Source organism: Zophobas morio, unplaced genomic scaffold (assembly GCF_036711695.1).
Source record: "Zophobas morio isolate AGI-343-1 ecotype UQ-CSIRO unplaced genomic scaffold, CSIRO_AGI_Zmor_V1 ptg000020l, whole genome shotgun sequence".
Taxonomy (NCBI): Eukaryota; Metazoa; Arthropoda; class Insecta; order Coleoptera; family Tenebrionidae; genus Zophobas; species Zophobas morio.
Window position 1 is genome coordinate 4,611,351 of NW_026972125.1, and position 22,062 is coordinate 4,633,412.

Below are 22,062 nucleotides of genomic sequence, written 5' to 3' on the forward strand. Positions count from 1 at the left end.
GCTCTACTTAAAGGCTACAAACACGGCATAGTCACAATTCTCCCCGGGTATGCTAATAAACCCTTCCCTGTTTTATGCGACATGAAAACTTTAGGAGGGGGTTGGACTCACATTTTGAGAAGATATAATGGATCAATCCGTTTTGACCGAAACTGGAATGACTACGTTAACGGATTCGGAGGTATCGAAGGAGAGCACTGGTTAGGATTAAAATATATTCACGAATTAACAGGTAAAAGACTTTGAATTATTTTTACATATATGATTCTTTAAACTTTTTTTTTTAATTTTTTAACTTAAACATAGAAATTGTCGCGTGCCAAGGTTACTTTTTCTACTTAATCAAGGCTATAGCAAGAATTAATTATCAAATTTAATTTTGAGGAGTTTATTTTTTTATGATGACCCCTATGAGCTAAAATTAATACTGGAAAAGTACAAGTAAAGAAGCATCGTATGCATATGTTTCTAGTGAGTGACGTTATCTCAAAATGTTGCCGGATAAATTCTTAAATGTACAAAATATGATGATTTTTTGGCTTGCTTGTACAAGCTGACACAAAAAAATGTATTTATTGAATCCTCGATATTTTTTCAGGCTATGAAATTAACGAACTCTTGGTCCAATTCATTTTTTCGAACAAAACCACGATAAGAAGTCTTTACAAAAGCTTCAGCATTGGCGACAGTGATACCGATTTTACTTTAAATCTGGTTGAGGAGGATCCCACGTGGCAATACTTCGTCAAGGAATGCATGATACCGGCGGGTGGTTTGAAATTTTCCACAAAGGACAGGGACAATGACCTGGAGGAAGGGCACAACATCGCCGAGTTTCGCCAAGGGGGCTGGTGGTTCTGGAACAACAACACATGTAGTAGCCCTACCGGACTGTACCCCCGTTCTAAAAAGCCAAGTCGTTGGAACCCGATGTTTTGGGCGGATGAACGCGGCTCACTTAAGACCATCAAAGCAGTGAGGATGATGGTCAGACCGCGAAATCAATCCAGCCCTAGAGTCAAAAATTTGGAAAGCTATTATCATTATTACTAATATGTATGTGTATGTTTTTTTTTTTTGTAATTTATCACTTAGATTTTAAATTTCCTTGTGAGTATACCAATGGTAAATAAACGGTGAATAAAGAAGAATTGGTTTTATCCGTTTTATGACTCGTGAAGTGTTTAAGTGTTAAATTAAAAATGACAAAAGTTAATTTAATTTTTTTAATTAAAGAACTTATAGAAGAAGAAACTGTGTGTACGCAAATGTTTTGAGCCTATGGGCGGATCATTTTTGCCGGTCGTCACCGAAGGAGGCGGTCCAAATCGTCCAAGGGCAGAATTTGTAGGTAGGCTCAAACTACAACGAATTTACGTGTTGACCAAATTCTTACCCTGAATTAGTTTTAATTTTATAAATACTTACTCTGAATTAGTTTTAATTTTATAAATACCCTATCTAAAATGTTCAGAATATGATGAGTCTATACCTGTGATTTATCATTGCAGTAATATTTTTTAGATTTACTTATACAGCCTGTCTCAAAAAAAGGTCACTTCGATTTTCAATTTTTCGTTTTTTCGACCAACAGTTTCATCGAATTAGATTTTTCAGTTTCCATTTTTCTATCAACTTTTCGATTTTATTACTTTCTAACTTTCTGACTTTTCAAATTTGAGGTATTTTGATTTTTCGAGTTTTCAGTTTTTTCGTTTTTCAATTTTTTAATTTTTCTGTTCGTCAGTTTTTACACTTTGCAATTTTTTGCATTTTTCGATTATATTTTACTTTCCGATTTTTTTGATTTTTAAATTCTCGATTTTACGTTTTTAATTCTTCGATTTCCGATTTTTCAATTTTCTCGTTTTTTAATTATTCTATTCTCGATTTTTCGATTTTCCATTAATCATAAAATTTTTCGATTTTTCGGTTTTTATTTTTCGACCTTCGATTTTTCAACTTTTTCCATTTTCTGATTTTACGATTTTTCGATTTGCGATTTTTCGATTTTGTGATTTTTCGATTTTTCTGTTTGTTTCAGTTTTTATAGTTCTGCAATTTGCAGCTTTTAGATTTCAATTTTGTTACTTTCCGATTTTCCACTTTTCGATTTTTTGATTTTTTTTCGATCGTCGTTTTTTCGATTTTCATTTCTTCGATTTTTTGATTTTTCAAATTTTAGGCTTTGCAATTTTTTTACTTTTCGATTTTTCGATTATTTTTTTCCAGTTTTTTGATTTTTGAATTGTCGACTTTTAGAGTTTTCAATATTATGAATTTTCGAATTTTCGGTTTTCCTATTTTTCGATTTTTGATTTTTCCATTTTTCGGTTTTTTGATTTTTCAATTCTCGGTTTTTCAATCTTGCAAATTTTCGATTTTTCAGATTTGTGAATTTCCAGTTTTTCGATCGACCTACGTATTAGATTCATTGAATTTTCGATTTTCGGTTTTTCCATTTTTAGATTTTTGATTTTCCAGTTTTGTATTTTCAGATTTTCTGTTTTTCGCATATCTGATTTATCAAATTTTCGATTTTTCGATATTTGATTTTCGAATTTTCGATTGTTCAGTTTTTCATTTTTCAGCTTTTGGACATCAATTTTTTTACTTTTCGATTTTCCAAATTTTCGAGTTTCAATTTTCAGATTTTTGATTTTTCGATTTTCTTTTTAAATCTTTGAATTTTTCGGTTTTGATTTTTCGAATTTTTGATTTTTAATTTTTCCATTCTTCGGTTTTTAGACTTCAATTTTCTTTCTTTTAAATTTTTCGTAATTCTATTTTCCACTTTTCAGAATTTTCGATTTTCAGTTTTCAGACTTTCGATGATTAGAATTTTGGATTTTTCAGTTTTATGATTTTTCGATTTTTAGAAAATTTGAGTAGTCGAATTTTCGATTTTTCAATTCATCGATTTTTCAATGTTCAATTTTTCAATTTAAATTTTGCGATTTTCAATTTGTCCATTGTCGACTTTTGGAATTTTCGGTTTTTCAATTTTTCCATTCTCAACTGTTAGACTTCAATTTAGTTACTTTCCGATTTTCCACTTTTCGATTTTTTGTTTTTTTCGATCGTCGTTTTTCCGATTTTCATTTTTTCGATTTTTTGATTTTTCAATTTTTAGGCCTTGCAATTTTTTTACTTTTCGCTTTTTCGAGTATTTGATTCATCGAATTTTCGAGTTTTCGACTTCCGATTTTTCGGTTTTTCCATTTTCCGATTTTCGATTTTTCGATTTTCCATGTTTAGATATTTTTTAATTTTTTTTAATTTTTCGATTGTTCTATTCGTCAGTTTTGAGACTTTGCAATTTTTACTTTTCCACTTTTCTATTATTTTAGTTTCGGATTATTCGAGTTTTGAATTTTCTTTTTTTTTCATTTTTCGATTTCCAATTTTTTAATTTTTCGATTTTTCGGTTTTTTAATTTGTCGATTCTCGATATTCCGATTTTACAATTTTTCGATTTTTCTGTTCGTCAGTTTTTAGGCTTTGCAATTTGTTTACTTTTCGATTTTCCGATTATTTTTTTCCACTTTTTTGATTTTTGAATTGTCGACTTTTAGAGTTTTCAATATTATGAATTTTCGAATTTTCGGTTTTCCTATTTTTCGATTTTTGATTTTTCCATTTTTCGGTTTTTTGATTTTTCAATTCTCGGTTTTTCAATCTTGCAAGTTTTCGATTTTTCAGATTTGTAAATTTCCAGTTTTTCGATCGACCTACGTATTAGCATTGTTTAAGTATATTATAGTTGGACAACCTATACGGACAATCACTTTCCCATGTAGAAAAGAATGAATATATATTTTACATCTCACTCGCTTCACTATGAAGTGGCGGTACCTTACGAAAGGGGGTAAAAATAGTCCGTAAGCACGTGATGTCGATAAGGTAGTAAACGGACGTATTAATCAGTACGTTGTACGGGGAGCAGTCACAAAATAAGCAAACGTACGTGTTGAAGACTTTACTGTAATATATGTATATGTAGTGCATACCTGTTTCAAGGTTAAGGTAACAAAAATTTAATATTATCGCGGTATACCTATTATCCATGAACTGCATGGCTAACAAATATGCGTCCCTTCGTCCACTTTAAAGGTATACGAAATTAAACGACCACTACTTTAATTAATAAGTAACAAGTCATCTAATTTGCCTCCAGAATAACATGGATTATCATCAAACTATGAACACCAAATTAATTCAATATGAACATCTTCTTACGTATTTTTTTTATTAACAGTAGTCAAATCATTAAATACATATTATTTTTGAAACTAAAATGCATTTTATCCTAAGATTGTATCACAAAATATTCATCACCATTTAAATATATACGATTTAGACATCAAGAAATAAATTTAGAATTGCAAAAATTATACTAAAACAGCCTTAAATGTGTCTTGTATGTACGTGCTTATCAGTATGTAGGCATTTTAACGCACAGCAATAATCGTTCTTGATGAGTAATGACTGATGACTACTGTAACACAGTAAATCCTCGAAATCGAAAATTTAAAACACTGAAAAATTCAAATATGGGAAAATTGTAAAATCGAGAAATCGAAACATGAAAAAATCAAAAAAATAAAAATTGGAAAATCTAAAATTTAAAAATCGAGAAATTGAACAATCGGTTAATTCAAAAATCGAAACATCGAAAAATTGGAAAATCGAAAAATAAAAAAAAATTGGACAATCGAAAATTTAAAAATTCCGAAAATTGAAAAATTGAAAATAGAGAACTGAAAACTCAAAAAATCGAAAAAAATTAATAATTTCAAAAATTGAAAAGTTAAAATTGAGAAATCGAAAAACTGAAAAATCACAAAATTGAACGAAATATCAAAAAATTAGGAAATTAAAAAATTGAGAAACAAAAAAGTCAAAAAATCAGAGTCTAAAAATCGCAAACTTAAAAAATCGAAAAATTGAAAAATCAAAAACCTGAATAATCGAAAAATTGAAGAACTGAAGAACTGAAAAATCGAAACATTACGAAGTGGAGAAATGGGAATATAAAAAAATAGATTAATTGAGAAATCCAAAAACTAAACATTCAGAAACGTCAAAATTTGAAAAATAAAAAAATATTGAAGAACTAAAAAATCGAAAAATCTAAAATTTAAAACACTGAAAAGTTAAAATATCCTAAAACTGAAAAATGGAGAAATCCAAACATCACAAAATCAAAAATAAAAATAAAAATAAAAATCTAAAATTTAATAATCGAAAAACTGAAAAATCAACGAATCGAGAAGTCGAGAATTTAAAAAATTGGACAATTGAAAAATCGGATAAATCAAAAATCGAAACATTGTAAAATTCAAAAATTGAGACATCGAGAAATCGAAAAATCAAAAGACAAAAAAAGATCGAGGAGTCGAAAAATCGAGAAGTCGAAAAATCAAAAAATTGAGAAACCGAAGTAGACCAAAATCGAAAAATCGAAAACTTAAATATGGAAAAAATTGATAAAGCGAGATTGAATAATCAAAACATCGAAACATCCGAATCTCAATGAATTGAGATCTCAAAAAATTTAAACATTCGTAAATTTAAAAAATTAAAATATAGAACTGGAAACTCGAGAAACTGAAAAATCTAGAAATTTAAAAATTAAAATATGAAAAAGTTGAAAAATTGAGAAATTAAAATAAAAAACAAAAAACTGAAAATCCAAAAATAAAAAATAGAAAAATCTAGAAGTCGAAAAATGAAAGAATCGAAGTATTGAAAAATATCAAAACTGAAATAAATATCCAAAAATTGAGAAATCGACAAACCAATAAAGCGAAGTCGAAAAATCGAAGAATTGAAGAACTGAAAAATCAAAACTTTGAGAAGTGAGAAAATCAAAAATAGATTAATTGAGAAATCAGAAAACTGAAAACTTAACGCAAAAATTTGAAAAATTCAAAAATTTAAATACTGAAGAACTGAAAAGTCAAAAAATCGAGAAATCGAAAAAACTAAAATTTAAAACAATGAATAATTAAAATATCGCAAAATTGAAGAATCGAGAGATCCAATTCAATTTGAAAAATTGAAAAATCGAGGCATTGAAAAATTGGAAAATTCAGAAATTGAAAAGCTCAAAAGAAAAAAATTGAAAAACCGAGAAATCCAAAAATCGAAACATCGAAAAATTCAAAAACTGAGACTTCGAGAAATCGAAAAATCGGAGGATCGAGAAATTGAGGAGTCGGAAGCCGAAAAGGAAAGTTAAAAATTGAAAAATTGAGAAATCGAACAATCAAAACAACGAAACATCTGAATTCGATAAATTGAGAAATTAAAAAATTGAATAATCGAAAAATTTTAAAAAAGAAAAACTGGAAAGTCAAAAATTAAAATTCAAAAAATCGAAAAATGAAAAATTGAAATATAGAAGAACTGAAAACTCGAGATATCGAAAAACCTAGAATTTTAAAAAATGGAATATTAAAACATCGAAAAGTTTAAAAATTGAGAAATCGAAGCATTAAACAGTCCCAGAATTGAAAAATCTAAAGTTTACAATAAATGAAAATCCAAAAAGGAAAAAAGCGAGAAATCAAAAAAAAATCCATCAATTCAAAAATCGAAAAGTCGAAAAATTGAAATATTGAAAAATTTCATAACTGAAAGAAATATTCAAAAAATTGAGAAATTAAAAAGTTGGAAAATTGAGAAATCGAAAATCTAAAAAAGTAAAATTGAAAAATCGTAATCTTAAAAAATCGAAAAATTGAGGAATTGAAGATGTGAAAAATCGAAACTTTAGGAAATCCAGAAATGGACAAATAAAAAAATACTTTAGAAATCGGCAAACTGAAAATTCAGAAACGTGAAAAATTGAAAAAACCGTAAAATTGAAGAGGACAAAAATTGAGAAATCGTATCATTGAAACATCGTAAGATTGAGAAATCGAAAAATAAAAAAAATCGAGAAATAGAAAATTTAAGGAATGGAGGAATCAGAAAAGCCCAAAATTGAAATATTGAAAAATTGAGACATTTAAAGTTGAAAAATCGAGAAATCGACAAGCCGAAAAATCCCAGTAGCGTATTTAGGTATAAATCACAAGATCAGGACTATTCTACTTTTTAAAATTTAAATACATAACATTATAAATTGGAAAATGTTGATTTTTTTTTTCAAAAAATCTTGACGTCTAAGGTGAAAACTCGACACGGATGCATAAACCGTAAACGGGGCCAAACTACAATTTTACTATTGTAAAATTTGGAGATTGCGTCATTTCATTGTTCGTGACAAATTTTGGAGAGTGTAATTTGATAATACAATTTGAAATGTAAATTTTGTCATTCGGGAACATTATGTATTAAATCGTTAAGATGTTCAAGAACTTTGTTCACTTATTCGTTGTAAAGTCCAATGGTCGAAATGGGTTAGTTCTTCGTAGTGGATGTATTGTATCACATCAACTCTAACGAATATCGGTTTATAGATAAATCGCTTAAAGCCGATATTGGCCTGAGTGAGCTTTGGTCTGTAGATCAAACAAGTTCTCAGGCGACGAAAAATTGCATGTGGAGGGAGACTTCGGATTACAAATCGTGCCAAGAAAGACATATTTGGGAGAGATGGATTTTCAGGTGCTTGACTAACGGTAATTTTAAATTGTTTGCTGTCGTTCGCGAAGTGAAGAACACAATTTCATTCAAATGATAATTATAAAATTATCATAATCACTATTGGTATTAACACAATATGGCGCGCAAGTTATCAGTTGATTTCGTTAATAAATTCATAGAAACCTATAAGGGATTTTTTCATGCCTTAGAAAATTAAAAAGTAAAAAATACAATAACAAAAATTTTAAAATGCGGTTTACGAAAAATTAGTTGACCTGTGTAAAGAAGAAAATTTTGGAAACGCTGACAAATATGACATCTTAAAAAAATAACACTTGAAGAAGTGCTTTCGGCGTAATGTTTTTGATGCTCGCGTGAACAAAATACTCTATGTCAGTCTGCAGTGCGCAAAGAGTTAACTGTGCAGATCTAGCCGAAAATCCGAAAACCAAATCGCTGTGTGTAGGGCCAGCATAACGGAAGTAATAAATCATCCCATCGGTTGAAGAACGTTGGGTCGGTGCACTGATGTCGGTGTTATGTCCCGAGAGGTGCCCAATACACCCAATAAAATGGAACAGACAAAATAAAGCTTCAAACATGATTATTTTTATACTAAAATTCTGAAGTTTATAAACTGCACATTTTATTTATTTATTTATTTATTTATTTTATCTTGTTTTCGAACTATAATAAAAATTTCAAACAATGTCTGTAACTTATTTTAATGTAAATTATACTCATGTGGTTAACAAAATCAGATGTAATATTAGTGTGATTTTGACCTTATTCTAGATTTTATTACAGCAGAACGGCGTATCCTTTTTAAATTTTAGAAGTTACGGAAACTAGTTCAAGAAACAATTAGTTATCTTGGATTTTTGGAACAAAATCTACCAAAATGTCCGATAACAGCAATTGTTTTTCATAGAAACAAACAGTCTTCAAAGCAGCCTTTAACAACTCGATATTACAAACATGCCGCTTAAGTTGTTTATGCGTTTTTTTCTCTCTTGTAATTATTTGTAATGTTAACGCCGAAAGTTTATGTCATTCTGTTATTTACTTCGAACATATATTTTCATTTTGTGTTAATATTTTTGTAACACCACGAATCTAAATTTTACTTAAAATCTTATTTTACTTTAATCTTGTAAAACTAAACAATTATACCAGTTTAAAAACCCTTGGAAAGTTTCTGTCAGTCTTCAGATATAGTCAAATAAAAATATGCGTCAAATTCAATTAAATTCAATTCTTTCTTATCACGTTACAACGCGTTGCTTCATATTTTTTATGTCAAGTATATTTTCATATTTTGTACATATATGTTTATATACATTACTGTTTACGGAACAATGTTAATTATGGATTTATGGATAACTCCTCGTATAAGAGTAGAGTAAAGGGTGTTTGCCTTTGCTAATGTTTGATGGCGCCATCTGATTTAGAGTAAAATAAACCTAATACGTTGGCTCACTGTAGTGAAAATGCGCGTTGACGAAAAATTTGTCCCACGCCCCCTGGATTCCTTGTCCTAAAGCTCACTATTTAGGCGAAGTAAAATTTGTATTAGGTTGTCCAACTATAATATACTTAAACAATGGTATTAGATTCATTGAATTTTCGATTTTCGGTTTTTCCATTTTTAGATTTTTGATTTTCCAGTTTTGTATTTTCAGATTTTCTGTTTTTCGCATATCTGATTTATCAAATTTTCGATTTTTCGGCTTTTCGATTTTTCGATATTTGATTTTCGAATTTTCGATTGTTCAGTTTTTCATTTTTCAGCTTTTGGACATCAATTTTTTTACTTTTCGATTTTCCAAATTTTCGAGTTTCAATTTTCAGATTTTTGATTTTTCGATTTTCTTTTTAAATCTTCGAATTTTTCGGTTTTGATTTTTCGAATTTTTGATTTTTAATTTTTCCATTCTTCGGTTTTTAGACTTCAATTTTCTTTCTTTTAAATTTTTCGATATTCTATTTTCCGCTTTTCATAATTTTCGATTTTCAGTTTTCAGACTTTCGATGATTAGAATTTTGGATTTTTCAGTTTTATGATTTTTCGATTTTTAGAAAATTTGAGTAGTCGAATTTTCGATTTTTCAATTCATCGATTTTTCTATGTTCAATTTTTCAATTTAAATTTTGCAATTTTCAATTTGTCCATTGTCGATTTTTAGAATTTTCGGTTTTTCAATTTTTCCATTCTCAACTGTTAGATTTCAATTTTGTTACTTTCCGATTTTTTGGTTTTCGATTTTCCAATTTTCAGAATTTCCAAGTTTCTTTATTATTCAGATTTTCCATTTTCCACTTTTTCGATATTAGATTTTTTGAATTTTTGTTTTTCCAATTTTTTGCTTTTTCGATTTTTCTGTTCGTTTCAGTTTTTAGGCTTTGCAATTTTTTTTACTTTATATATTTTGATTATTTTAATTTCCCATTATTTTTTATTTTTGTTTTTGATTTTTTTAATTTTCAATATTACAAATTTTTGACTTTTCGATTTTTTGGTTTTCCCTTTTTTCAATTTTCGATTTTTCGATTTTTGAGATTTGTGAATTTCCACTTTTCGATCGACCTAGGTATTTGATTCATTGAATTTTCGATTTTTTGATTAGTCATTTTTAGATTTTTGATTTTTACGATTTGTATTTTTCGATTTTCTGTTTTTTGACGAAAAATTGGGACATTGAAAAATCGAAAATTAAATCAGAGATATCGAAAATGGAAAAATTGAGAAACCGAAATGGCCAAAATGAAAAGTAAAAAAAAATTCAAAACTGAAATTTCGTAAAAACTCGGTAAATCATCAAAATTTCAGAAGTCGAAAAATCGAAAAATTGAGAAAGCGAAATGAACAAATTCGAAAAGTGGAAAAATTAATCGAAAACTTGATAAATTCAGAATTAAAAAAATCGATAATACATGAATCAAAAAATTTAAAATTTAAAAATTGGAAAAATTGAAAAATAAATTACTGAAAAATCGAAAAATCAAAAATTGAGAAATCAAAAATCGCAATTTTAAAAAATCGAACACTTGAAGAATCGAAGACCAAAAAATTCGAAACATTAGAAAGTCGAAAAATCGAGAAATGGGAAAATAAAAAAAATAGATTGATCCGGAAGTTGAGAGATCGATGCAAATTTAGACGCCAAAAATCGGAAATTAAAAAATTGAAGAGACTAAGGATTGAAAAACTTTAAAATTAAGACATCTAAAAATTGGGAAATCCCAACAGAAAAATATGGAAATATTGGAAAATTCTCAAAACTGAAATGTTGAAAAATTGATAAATCGGAAACCCGAAAAATCGAGAAATCCAAGAGTCGCAAACACGAAAAGTTTTGAAAACCTAAGATGTCAAGAAATGGAAATATCAAAAGCTCGTATTATCGAAAAATCGAAAAATTGAAAATCGAAAAGTCGAAAATCCAACATTCAAAAATTAGTAAAAACTGAAAAATCGAATAATAATCGAAAAACTGATGAAAAACCGAGAAATTGAAAAGTTGCAAAATTGAAATGTCGAAAAATTGGAAAATCGACAAACTGAAAAGCTAAAAAGCAGAAAAATCGAAAATCTGAAAAATCGAAAAATCGAAACATTGAAAAATTCCCAAAATTGATCTGTTGAAAAATTGAGACATCTGAAAATCGAAAATCCGATAAATCGAAATATTTTGAATTTGAAAAATCGGTAAATCAAAATTCCAGCAGTCGAAAAATGGAGAAATCGAAATATTAATCGAAAAATTGAAAAATTCAGAATTAAAAAAATCGACAAATTCATGAATCGAAAAATTAAAAAATCGAAAAACCGGAAAGTTGAAGAAACGAAAAATTAAAAAACAAATTACTGAAAAAATGAAAAATCGAGAAACCGAAACATCAAAAAATTGAGAAATTAAAAACCACAATTTTAAAAAATCGAACAAATGAAGAATCGAAAACCTCAAAATTCGGAACATTAGAAAGTCGAAAAATCGAGAAATGGGAAAATAAAAACATCGATTTACGGAAAAATTGAGAAATCCATGAAAATTTAGGCGCCAAAAATTGGAAAATTATAGAATTGAAGAGACTAATGATTGAAAAACTTTATAATCAATACATCTAAAGATTGGGAAATCCGAACAGTGAAATATGGAAAAATTGAAAAATACAAAAATTGAAAAATTCTCAAAATTGAAATATTGAAAAATTGAGAAATCGGAAACTCGTAAAATCGAGAAATCCAAAAGTCGCAAAGACAAAAATTTTGAAAACCTGTGATGTCAAGAAATCGAAACATCAATAGCTCGTAATAAATAAATAAATAAATAAATAAATAATTGGTTTATTGATCATCCAACGGGCAAATCGCCCACATAGGACATAATAATAACTAATAGTAAACTTACCCAAAAATTTTTTAATATAATGCTAATTTAACGCCAGCAATAAATTCATTTGGAGAATATCAAAAAATCGAAAAAGTCGAAAATCCCACATTCAAAAATTAGCTAAAACTGAAAAATCGGAAAATAGGATAATCGAAAAACTGATGAAAAATTGAGAAATTGAAAAATTCCCAAAACTGATCTGTTGAAAAATTGAGACATCGGAAAATCGAAAATCCGATAATCGGAAATGGAAAAATTGAGAAATCGAAATGGCCAAAATGAAAAGTAAACAAATTTCAAAATTGAAAAATTTTGAATTTGAAAACTGGGTAAATCAAAATTCTAGAAGTCGGAAAGTCGAAAAATTGAGAAATCGAGATGGACAAATTCGAAAAATCGAAAAATTGAGAAATTCAGAATTAAGAAAATCGATAATTCATGAATCAAAAAAATAAAAAATCGAAAAACCGGAAATCACAATTTTATTGAAATGTCGAAAAATTGGAAAATTCGAAAAATCGAGACATTGAAAAATTCAAAAATCGAAACATTAAAAGATCCGGAAATCGAAAAATCGCAAAGTCGAAAATTCGAAAAATTGGTAAATCGAAATGGCCAAAATCGAACAATCGTAAAGATAAGTGAAAAATTGAAAAATTCAAAATAAAAAATCGATAAATCGACGAATCGAAAAATTGAAAAATTGAAACACTGAAAGATCTGAAACCGAAACATTAAAAATTTGAAAAATTTTAAATTTAAAAATTCGAAAAATTGAAAATGGATAAATAAAAATATTGAAAAATCCCCAAAATTGAGAAATTGAGAAATGCATTTTGAAAAATTTTAAAATCGAAATATTTAAAAACCGTAAAACCGAAAAATCAAAAATTTTAAAAGCTGAAATTATAGAATACTGAAAAAATTCCAAAAATCGAAAAGGTCGACAAACCGAAAAATTGAGACTTGAAAATTGCAACAATAAAAAAATTCATCTACAGTTTAGATGTTTTCCAAAAATCTCGATGTAGAGAATAAAAATTCAACACGTATTCATAAACCACAAGTACAGGATTATGTTGCTCATTAGAGAAAATTTTGAGATGACATCATTAATTACCAGTCATGGAAAACCGAACCATGAAACTGTTAAGTTTCAAGCAAACGAGGCAAAATTCTACAAATCCTCTTATGTTTAACACCAGGATTCAGTTTGTAAAATCTGAGTTGAAGAAAAACAGAAATTTTTTCTAGCTCGTTTTCAGTGTGACTATCAAAAGACGAACGATTTCACTTCAGTAATCGTTAATTTTTGTCTGTATTTAGAATTTTTTGCCGTCACTGTTCGTCGTACCTCCCTAAATATGGTGCGGCTGTAACGTGTTGTACGTCGGTGTTCCGCTGCCTAACAGCAATGACAACGACTAGATTCCACTTCGAATCTATCATTAGTCTGTTCAAAGTAGTACCAGTGCCCAGACGCACACGTGTTTCACAATGTTATCTCTAGTTCTTTTTGTTGTTTGTTTTTTAAGTTTGGCACATGCTGTAAGTACCATTTTCCTAAAATATGAAACACTGTGTGACTTGATTTATCACTTAAGCAAACACCTGGTCGCTATCCAAAAAGCTGCTATGAGGCCAAATCCTGGAATCGCACAAATAGCAGTCATGTCATAATTAGACCCGAGCTTGCTCCTGAACCCTTCGTAGTTTTGTGCGACATGGACATTGATGAAGGAGGCTGGACTTACATTTTGAATAGATACGACGGATCACAAAATTTTTCCAAAAACTGGGACAGCTACAAAGCCGGATTTGGCCATATCGCAGGAGAGTTCTGGTTAGGATTGGAAAAAATTTACCAATTAGTAGGTAAAATACCCACAATTTCAATTCAATTTCCATTTTTTTACATTCGTTTGACTTATACAAAAAACTGTAGATGTTCCAAGGTTACTTCTTCCGCTTTGTCAAGGCTACAACTGGAATTAATTTAACCTACTTATTTAAGTTATTTTTTAACTTTTATCTCTCAAAAATTTAATCCAAAATATCGAAATGGCTCTGTTAATGGGACTCGCTAGACGAGGTATAACATTTTTTTGGTTTTTTGTATGAAAAAATGATATTAATATAGATGTATCATACATCAAACTGCAGCTTTTTTCATATTCTAGAGCGCAGAGACCAGTTCAATCAAATACAAAAATATGGCTGAGAAATATCGTAAAAAAAGCACCATTGTATGTTTTCTTTCAAGTTTTTTGAGTCATAACCATCATAGAATCGTTTGAAAATTCGCACATGGGCGGATCGTTTTTGCCTGCCCTCACCGAAGAAGGAGGTCCAAATCCTTCAAGGGCAGAATTTGTAGGTAGGCTCAAACTACAACGAAATTTACATTTGGTAAGAAATATAAAAAATTTCATCACTCTTTCAAATAAAATACTCTTAAAAAAAACGGTATTGTCGTTGAGTGACATGTAACTGGCATAATAATAAAAACGTGCCATTTTTGTTAACTGATATTTTTTTCATAAATGTCGCAAATTTATTAAATTTGTCTAATCATCCCCACCAATAATCTGACGACGTCAATTCAAATTTATACATAGGAAATGGGTTTTAAATTGTATACAGTAACATAGTCCTACACATGTAGTTTATGACTCCGTGTTGAGTTTTTATTATATTTGGGAAAAAAAATCAAAATTATGAAACAATATTTTGCAATTTAATTTTGAATTTACAAAATCGAATAATTTGAAATCTTGCTGATGTTTTAAAGTCATGATAAACATGATTTAATTAAAATATATTTGCTTATCCCCTCTAAAAAATGTATGACGTCACCTCAAAATTTTGCAGAATAAATCCTATCTTAAATGTATAAAATATGATGAGTTTTATACTTGTGCTTTATCACTGCATTAATATTTTTTAGATTTGGTTATACAGGGTGTCTCAAAAAAGTTAATGACTGAGTCAATTTATTTTATTGAAGAAATCAAGAATAGCAAAACTGAATACTTTGAAATATTGTAGATGTTTTGAAGTTTTTGTAAGCATGGTAACTTTTTCGAAAATTTGATTAATCAAATATGCGCAAAATCAAAAATCGGAAAAACTGAAATTCACTAATGCAAAAAACAGAAAATCGAAAAATACAAATCGTAAAAATCGAAAATCTAAAAATGGCTAATCAAAAAATCGAAAATTCAATGAATCAAATACCTGGGCCGATCGAAAAGTGGAAATTCACAAACCTCAAAAATCGAAAAATCGAAAATTGAAAAACGGGAAAACCAAAAAATCGAAAAGTCAAAAATTTGTAGTATTGAAAATTAAAAAAATCAAAAACAAAAATAAAAAAAATCGGAAATTAAAATAATCAAAATATGTAAAGTAGAAAAAAATTGCAAAGCCTAAAAACTGAAACGAACAGAAAATCTAAAAAGCAAAAAATTGGAAAACCAAAAATTCGAAAAATCTAAAATCGAAAAAGTGGAAAATCGAAAATCTGAATAAAGAAACTTGGAAATTCTCAAAATTGGAAAATCGAAAACCACAAATCGGGAAGTAACAAAATTGAAGTCTAACAGTTGAGAATAGAAAAACTGAAAAACCGAAAATTCTAAAAATCGACAATGGACAAATTGAAAATCGCAAAATTTAAATTGAAAAATTGAACATTAAAAAATCGATGAATTGAAAAATCGAAAATTTGACTACTCAAATTTTCTAAAAATCGAAAAATCATAAAACTGAAAAATCCAAAATTCTAATCATCGAAAGTCTGAAAACTGAAAATCGGAAATTCTGAAAAGGGGAAAACAGAATAACGAAAAATTTAAAAGAAAGAAAATTGAAGTCTAAAAACCGAAGAATGGAAAAATTAAAAATCAAAAATTCGAAAAATCAAAACCGAAAAATTCAAAGATTTAAAAAGAAAATCGAAAAATCAAAAATCTGAAAATTGAAACTCGAAAATTTGGAAAATCGAAAAGTAAAAAAATTGAAGTCTAAAAGCTGAAAAATGGAAAAATCGAAAATTCGAAAATCAAATATCGAAAAATCGAAAAGCCGAAAAATCGAAAATTTGATAAATCAGATATGCGAAAAACAGAAAATCTGAAAATACAAAACTGGAAAATCAAAAATCTAAAAATGGAAAAACCGAAAATCGAAAATTCAATGAATCTAATACGTAGGTCGATCGAAAAACTGGAAATTCACAAATCTGAAAAATCGAAAATTTGCAAGATTGAAAAACCGAGAATTGAAAAATCAAAAAACCGAAAAATGGAAAAATCAAAAATCGAAAAATAGGAAAACCGAAAATTCGAAAATTCATAATATTGAAAACTCTAAAAGTCGACAATTCAAAAATCAAAAAACTGAAAAAAAATAATCGAAAAATCGAAAAGTACACAAATTGCAGAGCCTAAAACCTGACGAACAGAAAAATCAAAAATCGTAAAATCAAAAAGTGGCATAATCAATTTTTAGTCAAAATATATTTGCTTATTCCCTCCAAAAGTTTGCCGTATAATCCTATTTAAAATTTACAAAATATGATGAGTCTATACTTGTAATTTATCAATCCATTCCTATTTTTTGGATTCTGATATACAGGGTGACTCAAAAAAATTAATGAATGCGCAAATTTATTTTATTGATTTAATCAGGAACTACAAAACCGAATGCTTCGAAATCAAATGTTAAAAAAAACATAATAGGCACGTGTCCGATAGCGAGGGAAGTACTGTCTAAACTCTTTAGACCAATTTTTTTGATTTTCCCATTTTTCCATTTCTCAATTTTTTTGGGATTTTTTCACTGTTTCGATTCTTTAATTTTCATTCCATTTTTAGGTTTTTCAATATTTCAGCTTTGGAATTTTGCGATATTTCGTTTCTTCAATTTTTCAAATTTTTGATATTGTGTTTTCTCGGTTTTTAAATTTTTCGGTATTTTAATTTTTCAGTTTTTAAAGTTTTAGGTTTCTAGATTTCTCACTATCTCTAATTTTAGATTTTTTGTTCTCGATCATTCAATTTTCTGAGTTTTCAGGCTTAGATTTTTTTTGTTGTTCAATTGTTGGATTTTTAAAATTTTTGTTTTTTAAATTTTCCTATTTAATAATAATAATAATAATAATAATGGTAGTTTATTTTCCCACAGACATTTAACGACCTTATGGGAACAAAAATACAAATACATGCGAACTTAGTAATAATAGTAATAATAAAGGAAAAAAAATAAATAAAAAGGTATGCTGTTACAATTAGAACAGAAAAATTCGATTTTTCGTTTTTTCGACCAACAGTTTCATGGAATTCGATTTTTCAGTTTCCATTTTTCTATCAACTTTTCGATTTTATTACTTTCTCTTTTCTGATTTTTCAAATTTGCGGTATTTTGATTTTTCGAGTTTTCAGTTTTTTCGTTTTTCGATTTTTTAATTTTTCGTTTTTTTGATTTTTCGATGTTTCGATTTTTTAATTTGCCATTCTATCAATTTTCGATTTTTCGTCTTTCCATTTTTAGATTTTTTGATTTTTCTGTTCGTCAGTTTTTGGACTTTGCAATTTTTTTTGCATTTTTCGATTATATTTTACTTTTCGATTTTTTTGATTTTTGAATTCTCGATTTTACGTTTTTAATTCTTCGATTTCCGATTTTTCAATTTTCCGGTTTTTTAATTATTCTATTCTCGATTTTTCGATTTTCCATTAATCATAACATTTTTCGATTTTTCGGTTGTTTTATTTTTCGACCTTCGATTTTTCAACTTTCGATTATTCGATTTTTCATTTTCTGATTTTACGATTTTTCGATTTGCTATTTTTCGATTTTCGTTTTTCCGTTTTTGTGGTTTTTCGACTTTTCTGTTTGTTTCAGTTTTTATGGTTCTGCAATTTGCAGCTTTTAGATTTCAATTTTGTTACTTTCCGATTTTCCACTTTTCGATTTTTTGTTTTTTTTCGATCGTCGTTTTTTCGATTTTCATTTTTTCGATTTTTTGATTTTTCAATTCTTAGGCCCTGCAATTTTTTTACTTTTCGCTTTTACGAGTATTTGTTTCATCGAATTTTCGGGTTTTCGATATTCGATTTTTCGGTTTTTCCATTTTCCGATTTTCGATTTTTCGATTTTCCATGTTTAGATATTTTTGAATTTTTTTTTATTTTTCGATTGTTCTGTTCGTCAGTTTTGAGACTTTGCAATTTTTACTTTTCCACTTTTCTCTTATTTTAGTTTCGGATTATTCGATTTTTGAATTTTCGTTTTTTTTTAATTTTTCGTTTTCCGATTTTTTAATTTTTCGATTTTTCGGTTTTTTAATTTGTGGATTCTCGATATTCCGATTTTCGATTTTTCGATTTTCCAGTCTTCGATTTTTCAATTTCCAGTTTTCGATTTTCCACTTTTTGATTTTACGATTTTTCGATTTTTCTGTTCGTCAGGTTTTAGGCTTTGCAATTTGTTTACTTTTCGATTTTTCGATTATTTTTTTCCAGTTTTTTGATTTTTGAATTGTCGACTTTTAGAGTTTTCAATATTATGAATTTTCGAATTTTCGGTTTTCCCATTTTTCGATTTTTGATTTTTCCATTTTTCGGTTTTCTGATTTTTCAATTCTCGGTTTTTCAATCTTGCAAATTTTCGATTTTTCAGATTTGTGAATTTCCAGTTTTTCGATCGACCTACGTATTAGATTCATTGAATTTTCGATTTTCGGTTTTTCCATTTTTAGATTTTTGATTTTCCAGTTTTGTATTTTCAGATTTTCTGTTTTTCGCATATCTGATTTATCAAATTTTCGATTTTTCCATTTCTCAGCTTTTAGACTTCAATTTTTTTACTTTTCGATTTTCCAAATTTTCGAGTTTCAATTTTCAGATTTTTGATTTTTCGATTTTCTTTTTAAATCTTTGAATTTTTCGGTTTTGATTTTTCAAATTTTTTATTTTTAATTTTTCCATTCTTCGGTTTTTAGACTTCAATTTTCTTTCTTTTAAATTTTTCGTTATTCTATTTTCCGCTTTTCAGAATTTTCGATTTTCAGTTTTCAGACTTTCGATGATTAGAATTTTGGATTTTTCAGTTTTATGATTTTTCGATTTTTAGAAAATTTGAGTAGTCGAATTTTCGATTTTTCAATTCATCGATTTTTCAGTGTTCAATTTTTCAATTTAAATTTTGCGATTTTCAATTTGTCCATTGTCGACTTTTGGAATTTTCGGTTTTTCAATTTTTCCATTCTCAACTGTTAGACCTCAATTTTGTTACTTTCCGATTTTTTGGTTTTCGATTTTCCAATTTTCAGAATTTCCAAGTTTCTTTATTCAGATTTTCGATTTTCCACTTTTTCGATTTTAGATTTTTCGAATTTTTGTTTTTCCAATTTTTTGCTTATTCGATTTTTCTGTTCGTTTCAGTTTGCAATTTTTTTACTTTATATATTTTGATTATTTTAATTTCCGATTTTATAATTTTTGTTTTTGATTTTTTTTATTTTCAATATTACAAATTTTTTACTTTTCGATTTTTTGGTTTTCCCGTTTTTCAATTTTCGATTTTTCGATTTTTGAGGTTTGTGAATTTCCACTTTTCGATCGACCTAGGTATTTGATTCATTGAATTTTCGATTTTTTGATTAGCCATTTTTAGATTTTCGATTTTTACGATCTGTATTTTTCGATTTTCTGTTTTTTGCATTAGTGAATTTCAGTTTTTCCGATTTTTGATTTTGCGCATATTTGATTAATCAAATTTTCGAAAAAGTTACCATGCTTACAAAAACTTCAAAACATCTACAATATTACAAATTATTCAGTTTTGCCATTCTTGATTTCTTCAATAAAATAAATTGAGTCAGTCATTAACTTTTTTGAGACACCCTGTATAACCAAATCTAAAAAATATTAATGCAGTGATAAATCACAAGTATAAAACTCATCGTATTTTATACATTTAAGATAGGATTTATTCTGCAAAATTTTGAGGTGACGTCATAAATTTTTTAGAGGGGATAAGCAAATATATTTTAATTAAAAATGTATCATGTTTATCATGATTTTAAAACATCTGCAAGATTTCAAAGTATTCGATTTAGCAAATTCAAAATTAAATTGCAAAATATAGTTTTATAAATTTAATTTTTTTTCCAAAAATCTGGACGTTTCGGATAAAAACTCAACACGGAGTCATAAACTACATGTGTAGGACTATGTTACTGTATACAATTTAAAACCCATTTACTATGTATAAATTTGCAGTGATGTCATCACATTATTGGTGGGGATGATTAGACAAATTTAATAATTTTGCGACATTTATGAAAAAAATATCAGTTAACAAAAATGGCACGTTTTTATTATTATGTCAGTTACATGTCACTCAACGACAATATCGTTTTCTTTTTAAGAGTATTTTATTTGAAAAAGTGATGACATTTTTTACACGGAACGACTGGTTGAAATTCGAGAGAACTGGTGTGAGTCATAAATATTTCTTACCAAATGTATATATAACTACTGTCCGTCCCGTTATTGTCAATAAAATTTTATAGGGTAAAATGTGAATTTCGTTGTAGTTTGAGCCTACCTACAAATTCTGCCCTTGAAGGATTTGGACCGCCTTCTTCGGTGAGGGCAAGCAAAAACGATCCGCCCATAGGGTCAAAACATTTGCGTGCGATTGTACATGAGTATGTATCTTTCACGGCAATTAGTACACCTCCACCTCTAGTTGGCCTATCACTGCGAAATACTTGATAACCAGGAGAAAATAGCAGTAATAAAACTAGTTAAGTATTGTAAACGAAGTGAACGATTTTAACCCTTAGAGATGAGTGGCAGCTGTCATAACGAGGTAGCATGGGTGTTTTACAAGTTGCATATCTTTTAAAATAGAAATTTTCTTGAGGTGTGGTAGAGCCTTAATATAGGGTCCATTTTTTCAGCCTTAGAAATTAACGAGCTCCGTGTCGAACTTACTTTTGAGGGCGAGGACCAGCGCAGAGACCTTTACACCTCCTTCGGCATCGGCGACGAGAAGAGCGGTTATGTTTTACATCTGCTAGACCCCGTCATTTTTGATGCCACAGACTGCATGAGCCTTGCGGGTGGAATGAAATTTAGCACCATAGACAAGGACCAAGACCTGAACAGTACGCACAACTGCGCCGAAATTTTCGAGGCGGGCTGGTGGTTCCGGAACTGCACACCATGTGGCCTCCCTACCGGAGTGTACCTCCAAGAGTCAATAGGCAACGATGATGCTCACAGAAGAAACATCCGACTCAAGGAGGCGAGCATAATGATCAGAACGGCAGCACAGGAACTTAAATTACCAAAGTATTATAAGCAGCCAATGCCCGAGCGAAAGGAACCTTAAGGCTAGTATGGATTTATTCTTAGATTTTAAATTTGCTATGTTATTTATGTTGTACCTATATCAGTAGTCAATACACGATGTTTACGTGGACTAGTTTTATTTGTTTTATGAATGAATCGTGACGAACTCAAAACTTATTCGTTTATCCCCTCCAAAAAATTGATGACGTCGTTTCAAAATTTTGCCTAATAAATCCTCTCTGAAATATGCAAAACATAAAGACTATAATAATCTAAACAGTAATGTCTATGACTCTTTATTTATAATTTTTCAAAAAATCTTAATTTATTTACCTTCGATCAATTTTTCGTCATTTTTCAATGTTTCGGTTTCCAATTTTTTGTTTTTTCAACTTTAATTTCATCAAGTTTTTTTAGTTTTCAATTTTCTGATTTGCAATTTTTCCATCTCACAATCTTTCATTTTTCTATTTTTCAGGTTCTCAGTTATTAATCTTTCGTTCTTTAATTGTCTTTCATTTTTCAATGTTTCGGTTTAACGATTTTTCGTTTCTTCAACACAGACTTTTTCCATTTTCAAGTTTTTATTTTTGATTTTTGTATTTTACAATTTCGCAGCTTTCTCATTTTTTTTCGATAAGTGAAAAATCCAAAAATTGAAGAATTTCGCAGTGAAAAATGAAAAATTTTAAAATCAGAATACT

The 22,062-nt window shown here is 28.4% G+C and overlaps 1 protein-coding gene across 1 annotated transcript; it reads left to right on the plus strand.

Moving 5' to 3' along the window:
- Nucleotides 1-802: 802 nt before the first annotated feature.
- On the plus strand, nt 803-21,398 carry LOC135131466 (ficolin-2-like). Its single transcript, XM_064059238.1, has 4 exons — nt 803-975; nt 13,526-13,538; nt 13,595-13,865; nt 20,965-21,398. Exons 1-4 carry the CDS (start codon nt 803-805, stop codon nt 21,396-21,398), a joined length of 891 nt encoding a protein of 296 aa, XP_063915308.1.
- Nucleotides 21,399-22,062: the final 664 nt, after the last annotated feature.

Coding starts and splice junctions, on each gene's coding strand:
- LOC135131466 (XM_064059238.1), top strand. CDS start 803: ATGACCTGGAGGAAGGGCACAACATCGCCGAGTTTCGCCAAGGGGGCT. Junction 13,866..20,964: donor AAAAATTTACCAATTAGTAG/GTAAAATACCCA, acceptor CCATTTTTTCAG/CCTTAGAAATTAACGAGCTC.